This window comes from Platalea leucorodia (genome assembly GCF_965183815.1).
Source record: "Platalea leucorodia genome assembly, chromosome: Z".
Classification (NCBI taxonomy): Eukaryota; Metazoa; Chordata; class Aves; order Pelecaniformes; family Threskiornithidae; genus Platalea; species Platalea leucorodia.
The window spans coordinates 4,909,713-4,919,316 of NC_138858.1; the positions used below are offsets into that span (position 1 = coordinate 4,909,713).

General features: G+C 48.9%; 1 protein-coding gene across 1 annotated transcript; it reads left to right on the forward strand.

Annotated features, from left to right (window-relative positions):
* The first annotated feature begins 202 nt into the window (after nt 1-202).
* On the forward strand, nt 203-8,415 carry ATP5F1A (ATP synthase F1 subunit alpha). Its single transcript, XM_082335960.1, has 12 exons — nt 203-365; nt 1,348-1,426; nt 2,518-2,687; nt 3,484-3,657; nt 3,738-3,904; nt 4,049-4,197; nt 5,186-5,337; nt 5,468-5,692; nt 5,797-5,904; nt 6,459-6,603; nt 7,335-7,485; nt 8,211-8,415. Exons 1-12 carry the CDS (start codon nt 306-308, stop codon nt 8,290-8,292), a joined length of 1,662 nt encoding a protein of 553 aa, XP_082192086.1. The 5' UTR covers nt 203-305; the 3' UTR covers nt 8,293-8,415.
* Nucleotides 8,416-9,604: the final 1,189 nt, after the last annotated feature.

The following is a 9,604-nucleotide window of genomic DNA, read 5'->3' on the forward strand; positions in this document are numbered from 1 at the left end:
CTGCCGCAACGGGGCATTTTCCTAAAAGCCCCCTTCCTTTTTTAAAAAAAAAAATTTTTATATACATCTGTATATTCCCCCATCCCTCAGGGCGCCGGGAGGGGGGGGGGCGCCACGACGCCTGAGGGGACGGGGGCGGCGGGGAAGCACTTCCGGGCCGCGCCCCGCCCCGCGCCGTGGGCGTGGCCTGGCCACCCAAAAGGGCGGAGCGCGCCGCCGCCATTTTGTGGAGAGGGCGCGGGGCCGGCAGCCGCCTCACGTTTGTTTCGGTCTTCTTCGGAGGAGCCGCTGCCGCCGCCATCGCCATGCTCTCCGCCCGTGTGGCTGCCGCCCTCGCCCGCTCCCTGCCGCGGCAGGCCGGCCTGGTGAGCGCGCCTTCTCGTTGGAGCGAGCGGGCGAGTGACCGGGGGGGAGGACGGGCGCCGCCGCCATCTTGGGGGCCGCGTTGACATTGAGGGGCCGCGGCCTCCCGCTCTCGGGAGGGGGCTGTGTGTGGGGCTCGCCTCAGCACTGGGTGACAGCGGGGCCCGATCCCCTGCTGAGGAGCGGGGGTGCCCTCACCTGAGGGGCGGGGAGGGTCAAGGGGACGGCGTGCCCTTCGCCGGTGCGGATCGGCACTGCTGGGCTGCAGGTGAATGCCCGAAAGCTGCTAGATCCCCGTGTTGGGATTTGAGCTGCGAGGCTTTGCCAGGTGGCATTTTTTTCCCCGTGTTTGTGGGGAGAGCGAGGGTGCGAGGATCTGTCAGGACGCGTTGCCGGCCCGTGTCCCTTGTGAAGGTGAACGGAGGAGAGGCCTGCCCAGGCTTTCGGAGAAATAGCATTAACGCTTCATGGGACCGCACAGGGAGCTTAGCTTGGGATGTAGGATTATAATCTTTTAATGCATTTATTATCACAGTTTTTTTTCCGTTTCTGCTATCATATATTTTTCTACCCATGCTTCAGAAATTTTTCAGTTAGATTTTTCTTAGAAAGGTCAACCATTAGAAGACACAATCTTATTTTTTCCTTGTGCATAACCATGAAGGGTGCAGTGATTTCTCTGTGGCAGACGAGAGGAGGTGTTGCTTTGGGAGCTGCTGCAGTGCTGTGGTGGTGACATCAGTGCAATGCAGAGAAATGCCGCGAGTAATGTAGAGCAACCTCCTTTACCATCTGTCCTCCCTTAGCAGTGTTGGACTTGGTTCCATAACTACAGCTTGTGAATGGAGTGCTGTGGAGCTCAACTAAAAATTGAGACACATTAAATGTATAAGCTCATGATCAAAAATTTCAGTATGTTATCTCTTAACATTTTTTGAATGATTGAGAAAATCTCATTGTTACTGAAACAATTACTTATTTTAGATTTCCAGAAACACCCTGGGTGCAGCATTTGTTGCTACAAGAAACATCCATGCCTCCAAAACATGCTTTCAGAAAACTGGTGAGTCTGAGAAAGGCCTTCATATAAGAGTGCAGTTTAAGAACATATTCTATCAGATAAAAAGGAGTTTTAATATGGAGTGTGAGGAGCGTGTGTGCCAGTTGACAAAAGACTTGCAGACATTTATGTACTGACAGTGTTTGACAGTATACTCTCTGTTACATAGTCACATCCAGGAGACTTCAATAACTATTCAAATCATGGCCAAGCCAAAGGCGTGGCCACATGTCAGCTTACTTGATTGACAGGGATTTGATTTAGTCTTCAACTCCTGCAGAATTATTTGAAAAGATGTCTGAAATTCCGGTTTCCTGTCTTGTTGTGGCAGCATGAAGGAACGGATGACTTTCCCAGGCCTGCCTGGGTTTGACCTTGTGTCCTTGAGTACAGTTTCTTTGCTGCCAGCATCGTGGTGTTTAGAGAATACAGTGGCATTGCATAGCTGTATTTGGTAGTGGTTCATGTGCAATTTTTGAAGTGGTTTAGGATGATTAAAGGTATTATTAGGAAGTAACAGTTTCAGAGTGTTACTTACTGTTTCCTAGCTGTGGAAATAAAATGCTGTTGGAGGTATACTGCCAAACAAATTTGAGGAAGATGGAGAGTACGTTTTTATAGCTTATATCAAACAACGTGCTCCCTAAATGTACTGAGTTCCTTTAAATATATTTGGATCTTGGATTACAAATCAGTTGATAGGGTGTTTTGATGCCTCCAGTCTTAAATACATGCTCTGCAAGCAGAGCTAGCATGTCTGTTTTTTCTGACCTAAGTCTAATCTATTTAATCTAATTGCTTTCTAGGGAGAGAGATTGCTAATAGCATAGGACATAACGAAGGAAATTGATAACTAAACAGCCATCAGCGTCTTGATTGAAGCTGACTCCTGATGAGTTGAAGCTGCTTTTATTGGCTGTGAATACAGAAGCTGTTATTTATCTTACGCATCATATGTCAGGAAGAGTGTTGCTTGCTAGGCGTTGTGGCGTACGTGAGAAAAAGGGTACCTTGGCTTGTGAATTCAAGACAAGCTTGCTGCATTCATACTGTGCCTTAGTGTGCTAAATCTGGTTTGAAACGTCTCTTTCTAGGCACCGCTGAGGTATCCTCTATTCTTGAGGAACGTATTTTGGGAGCTGATACCTCTGCTGAACTTGAGGAAACGGGCCGTGTGCTCTCGATTGGTGATGGTATTGCCCGTGTGTACGGCCTAAGAAATGTCCAGGCAGAAGAAATGGTTGAATTCTCTTCTGGCCTGAAGGTAAGCTTTCACTAAAGCAGTTTGTTTAGCCTAGAAATAGAAAGACTTCTTTTAGGAGAACCTGAGACTGTGCTTGGAGTTACCCGTATGGACCTTTTGCAGACTTCATTGCAATTTTAATGTGTCGTAACTAGTTGAAATAATACTACAAAAAGAAAATATTCTTTGAATTTGTGATATTTTGCTTTCAATATTAGTATAGGATTCTTGGCCAACATTTGAGCTTCATATGACTTCATCTAGAAAGTATTAAGAACGAATCTGTGGTTTTAGGCTGGCTTGTCTGTTTACTGTTGAATAATAGCCTCTGTAGTCCGATACAGTGTGCAGTTTGCCGACTTCTTATAGTCCTAAGAGTAGGCTAGAGTTAAAAAGCTGTCTGACTGTTCTGAGGGTACTGCAACATCTCTTCCAGTATTTTTAATGACGTAACTCGCTTTAGGCAGAGAAGAAGCCAGTGCTTTTCCCTTGTCCAATTCCTAGGCAGGAGAGAAATGTTGTATTTGAACGCTGCTTATCCTTTCTGTTCTTTTTAGAGAGAGAGATAAATGACTTAATGCTAGACTGCTGCAAGTATAATTATGTAGTAAGGCGAAGGCTTAGGCAGTTTCTCCAGTATGGAGGAACATACACAGATTGTACAGTAAAGCAGGACATTGACTGTTACTACAAATAAGATGGAGATAACATGATGTTGGATGTTCTACACTGTGGAATAATCATATTGGCGTTAAACTGTCAAAATTTTGTAAATGTTGGCATGGTTTTTCTCAGGATAATGTGATCTTTGTCTTAGGGTATGTCCTTGAATTTGGAGCCCGACAACGTTGGTGTTGTCGTGTTTGGTAATGACAGACTGATCAAGGAAGGGGATGTTGTGAAGAGGACTGGTGCCATCGTGGATGTTCCAGTTGGGGAAGAGCTGCTGGGCCGCGTTGTAGATGCCCTGGGCAATCCAATTGACGGGAAGGTAAGTGTAACAAGGTGTTTACTACCTCGGCTTGTATCTATGTGACACAGACTGCAAGAGGCTTTCTCCTCTCTTTTAAGGGTCCTATTACATCTAAGACGCGTAGAAGAGTTGGCTTAAAGGCCCCTGGAATCATTCCCAGAATCTCTGTGCGTGAACCTATGCAGACTGGTATTAAGGCTGTGGACAGCTTGGTGCCAATTGGTCGTGGCCAGCGTGAGCTGATCATTGGTGACAGGCAGACGGGGTAAGTTAAATGCCCAAGCTAAAAACGTTTCCTTAAACAGAGACACGAGTACAGCGTCCTCTGCTGTACAAAGCTGAGCACAGAACTGTGTAGAGGTTGGGAGAACCGTAGGCAGCTTAACTTGCCAATCTCTGTGTTACACAGGAAAACTTCAATTGCGATTGACACAATAATCAACCAGAAACGATTTAATGATGGAACAGATGAGAAAAAGAAGCTGTACTGCATCTATGTTGCAATTGGCCAGAAGAGGTCTACTGTTGCTCAGCTGGTGAAGAGGCTCACTGATGCAGGTACAGATTTTTGGAGATGGTTGGCCTGACAGCTAGTGACATCCTGTTCTCGGTATAATGCTGAATACCACTGTGAACTCTCCTAGCTGCGAGTACAGACAGAATTCTTTTCTTGTTAGATGTGAGAACTGCTTGCTTTTCTGGACAAGAAATCTTTCTAGGTACCTGGGGGAAGAGAAACTCGTCTTTTGCTACATTGCATTAGAAGATTAGTATGAGGCCCCAAAACTGCTGAATTGCTTCTGGAAAAGTCACCTTCCATGTTGCTTTTTTTTTTTTTTCTTTTTCTTAGCAGAGGTCAGAGAGCTTCCTCTTGGCAGTCAGGCAGGCCTGATGACAAGCTGTGGCCTACAGATATTTATGGACTTTGCATTTGTTTCATATGTACGCAAGTCACTGTGAATGGCAGTTGCAAGTTTAGCGGAGAGACTTTACTGCTAAAACATAGACTTGACAGCCCAAACGTAAGGTATTAAATGATAGCATCTTTTCAGAAACAGTGATCTCATTGACCAAGGCTGCATACATTACAGAGCCTGCAAGAGATCACGCACCTTACGTCTTGCCTGCGGGTCAAGCAGAGTTGTATCTAGCGGGAAAATAAACCCATTTTAGACAATAATTTGTTTGGTGCTATGAAACAAAAGGTAGTACCTCCTTGCAGTGCAGAAGCCAGGAAATCACAGACCTTAAGGCTGAGTTACTTCTAGAACCAAAGCGTATCTTAGTGAAAGTTTAAATGTCATTTTAAATGGGAAGTAAGTCTGTGAGTGTTAGACATTAGCTGCCATGAACTTGCTTTTGAAACTTCTTGAGTTAGCTGAGCTAACGGACGTGTTAATCTAGTACGGTGTTCTTTCCTGTGACAATGTAGTGATGCTGCCTGGGCTGGCTTCAGCAGCTAGTTCTTCACGTGCATGTTCTATTTGCTGATGACAGGCGTGATGAGGTAATACACTCAGTGGTGTGTGTCTCCAATGCTTTGCAGATGCCATGAAGTACACTATTGTGGTGTCTGCCACAGCATCCGATGCAGCACCCCTTCAGTATCTGGCTCCCTATTCAGGCTGCTCCATGGGGGAATACTTCAGAGACAACGGAAAACACGCGTTAATCATCTACGATGACTTATCCAAACAGGTCAGGAAACATTGTTTATGGGCCTCATAGTCTGGCATTGGTGTTTGTAGCTGTAAGATCACCTCAGGTCTAGAAGTTCAAAATTTTAAATGAGCTACTGAAGTCTGAGAGCTTTCTTTGTGCCACACAGGCTGTTGCCTATCGTCAGATGTCTCTGCTGCTGCGTCGTCCACCCGGCCGTGAAGCCTACCCAGGTGATGTGTTCTACCTGCACTCCCGCCTGCTGGAGAGAGCAGCCAAAATGAATGATGCCTTTGGAGGTGGCTCTCTGACCGCCCTGCCCGTCATTGAAACGCAGGCTGGTGATGTGTCTGCTTACATTCCAACCAATGTCATCTCCATCACTGATGGACAGGTAGGACATCTTCACACGCCAGTACTTCTGCGTAACTCACTGGCAGGTCTCTGAGGAGGCTTCCAGGTTTCTGACCAAGATGATAAAACAATTTTATCCTACAGATCTTCTTGGAAACTGAGTTGTTCTACAAAGGTATCCGTCCTGCCATCAATGTCGGTCTGTCCGTGTCCCGTGTAGGTTCTGCTGCTCAGACCAGGGCTATGAAGCAGGTAAGCATGAAACTGCTGCTCCTCCTCTCACTAGAGATGAGTAGTGTGTAGGTTTTCCAGCCCATTTCACTCTGAAGAGTTGTGAGTAGAGAGGGAATAAAGCTTTGGATTCCTTTAGTGTTAGGAAATTATAAAAGAACAAACTGGGGATCTCTTTGATAGTTCAATTGTCGGCTGAGAGAAGGGGGAGAAAGGAAAATAGTATCTGCATAAAGATGTAGGACTACTAAGTTTCAGTATGCTGAAGTGGGTACTGATCTAACTAGAAACAGAGAATGCTCTCTTAACCCCATGCTGCTTTTAATCCAGATACGGAATTAGAGAAGTTTAATATCAGCTGTGCCCATTTTAGGGAGGAATGACGTGCTCATGTTAAAAGGCCAAGCAGACGGTGGGATTTTTAGAAATGCATATAATGATCTGTCAGTCTTGAGATTCACTTGGCTGGTATGCAAGGCGAAGCTGTCTTGTGGCAACTGTCAGCTGAAGATAACCTGCAAACTTCTAGGCTCACTTAAAAACTGGTCAAACTGGGCCTGTATCTTGTGTTGCAGGTGGCCGGTACCATGAAGCTGGAATTGGCTCAGTATCGTGAAGTAGCTGCCTTTGCTCAGTTTGGATCTGATCTGGATGCTGCCACACAACAGCTGCTGAACCGTGGCGTGCGTCTGACAGAGCTGCTCAAACAAGGACAGTACGGTGAGCCTCTTGGACGTAACAAGTCTGCGTTTCCCATTAGTCTCTTGCTCTAACAAGGCCGGTCTTTGTGGCAGCGTTAAGAATAGTGTGGCCAGCAGGAGCAGGGAGGGGATGGTGCCCCTGCGCTGGGCACTGGTGAGGCCGCCCCTCGAATGCTGTGCTCAGCGCTGGGCCCCGCACCCCAAGGCGGCCATGGAGGGGCTGGAGCGTGGCCAGAGCAGGGCAGCGAGGCTGGGGCAGGGGCTGGAGCACAAGGCTGGGGAGGAGCGGCTGGGGGAGCTGGGGGGGCTCAGCCTGGAGAAGAGGAGGCTGAGGGGAGCCCTCATCGCTCTCTGCAACGGCCTGAAAGGAGGCTGGAGCCGGGGGGGTCGGTCTCTGCTCCCCAGGAACAAGCGATGGGACGAGAGGGAACGGCCTCAAGCTGCGCCAGGGCAGGGTTGGGTTGGGTATGGGGAAAAACTTCTTCCCCCAAAGGGCTGTCAGGCCCTGGCCCAGGCTGCCCAGGGCAGGGGTTGAGTCCCCATCCCTGGAGGGATTTAAAGAACGGATAGATGTGGAGCTTAGGGACATCATTCTGTGATTCTATGATTAAGACATTCAGTGGGCATGGTAAATGTAGGTTTATTTGAACCATGTTGTGTATGTGCAGTTGATCTTCAAAGAAGGATCCGTAGTACTGATGTGTCCTGATGTAAGAGTTACCAACGGCGTAAATGCTTTCTCTTCTGCAGTTCCCATGGCTATTGAGGAGCAGGTTGCAGTCATCTATGCTGGTGTAAGAGGTCACTTGGACAAGCTGGAGCCCAGCAAAATCACTAAATTTGAGAGTGCTTTCCTAGCTCACGTGCTGAGCCAGCACCAGGCCCTCCTCTCCACGATCAGGTATGATGATTTATCTTACTTCATCCTGAGGGTATTGACTTGATGGCTGGAGTGCAGGTAACGGCCACTGAGCTGTTAATTTAGTGTATCCTAGAACATCAGGCCTTAAGCTGCCTGTACCAGAACTGGAGGTTAAATCAGCCTTCCTGCGGTCCCGGCACTGTCCAGAGCTCAGCTTCTTGTCTCCGGTCTTTATTTAAGAAATCCGGCTGATGCTTAAAGTGAACCTACCTGAATACCCTCCTAATCTGGTATAGAAATGACTTAATCTAGTCAGTCCCCATATTTTTGATAGCTTTAAGTGCTGTGGATGAAGCGCTGCTCGCTCCCTTCCCCGCCGCTGGGTGCGGAGTGTGGGGGATTGAGTATTTCCATGGTCCTGTCCTGAATGCTGGTCCTAGCATGTCTTGTCATGAGTCCAATCCTGTGCCTTCCATCTCTGAGCCGCGCCCCTCGGAAGATGGAGTCGTGTTGACCTACAGGCAGCTGGTTTGAAAGTATTTGGTGACAAACCGTAGTTCTCAAACGGGACTAACTTATTTAGGAGAAGGGATGTTACGTTCGTTTCAGTGGTACAGCTTCATACATCAAACAGAAATGTGTTAATTCGTCTGCTAATTTTGTGAGAAATCGGAAGGTTCATTGTAAAGTTTTTCTTTGCCTTAGTCAGGGATTGACCATGTCTGTATTTCTGCATCAGAAGTTTAACTACACTCTTCCAACAGGACCGAAGGAAAGATCTCTGACCAGACGGAAGCTAAGTTGAAGGAAATAGTCACAAATTTCCTGGCTACTTTCGAGGCATAAACTCCTACCTGTTCAAACAGACCAGGCTGCCGTGATCCTGTGCTCCAGCTCCATCAAAGACTTCACAGTATGTGCGACTTGAATGTACAGATCTCAGTGAGAATAAAAGTTTCCATGTAAAAAGGCTTGTATGTTCTGTCCCAAATTATCGCCTTTCGGGCTGGCTACGGGGGCAACGCACGCCTTTAAAACCACGGAGTTGGGCTCCTCGGACACACGCTTGCTGGGGGAACGCCGGAAAATCAGGGGCCGCCTTAGCGGTCGGGTGGATCAGGCTCCTCTGGCGAGAGCGAGCAGGGGTCGCAGCTGGACTCCGTGGCCAAGGCTGCGGTCGCCGTCACGACAGGGCTGAGGGCCGCTCTTGTAACTCTTATCCTGCGTGCCTCTCGGAGAAAGGCTGGTGCTGTCTCGTCACGGGGGGTAGCTAGCCGGACCTGACGGTTTTCTGTAACCGTCTGGTACGGTGACAGAGGATTTCTTAGCGTTGCTGTCCCGCCTGTCCGCAGGCCTGGCTTGCGGAAGGTGGGCTGTCCTGGTGCCGGGACAACCGCGGGTGCAGCGCTGACTGCTGGAGGTTCAACGCCACCGTCGTCCTCCGTCGCTGACTCCAGCCTGTCCGTAAACTGCGGTCGCTGATGGCTGGGGGCAGGTCACGCACCGGAGCATCTGCTCCATTGCCTCAGGCGAGCATCTGCTCCATTGCCTCAGGCTGAAGAGGCCGGCGTTGGAGCTCGTGTCTGGGAAAGCTCAGGGGAACGAACGCCTTTTGGTCTGGCGGCTCTGTGTCGCTTGTCCCGTCCAGCGCGGCAGCTGCCGCAGCCCGCTGCTCTCCTCTTGCACAGCGACTGCTCCCCAGTTACTTGGTGTCGGGTTTTACTTAGGCGCTGCTGTCATTAGAAAGCACCGAGCTTGGTGTCTTAGTCCAACATTGCAGAGAGACATTTGTTTCTGGTAACAGATAAATAATCCAAAGTTCTGATTTCTGCCCCGCGGCTGCTGTGACTTGGGGAGGTGATAATTTCCTCGTTAAGGGGCGGGGGGCTGGTTTTGAAGGAGGGGTCGCAAGCCCCGGGTGCCTCTGTGGGCTGGGGGTGGTGCTGGAAAGCAGAGAAAGGGCAAGTGGATGCGTGGCCAGGGGCTCGGGAGCGTGCACGGGGTCGTCCCGCTGCGTCAGCTGAAGAGCCGTATCGGAAAATCCCAGAAAAATCCCAGAAACACGCTTTCGGCACGGTCTGCTGTGGTGCCACGGTAACACCTGCTCTGCGTGGGCGACGTCAAAGCTGTGACGTGACGCCGATGATGACCTCAGCTG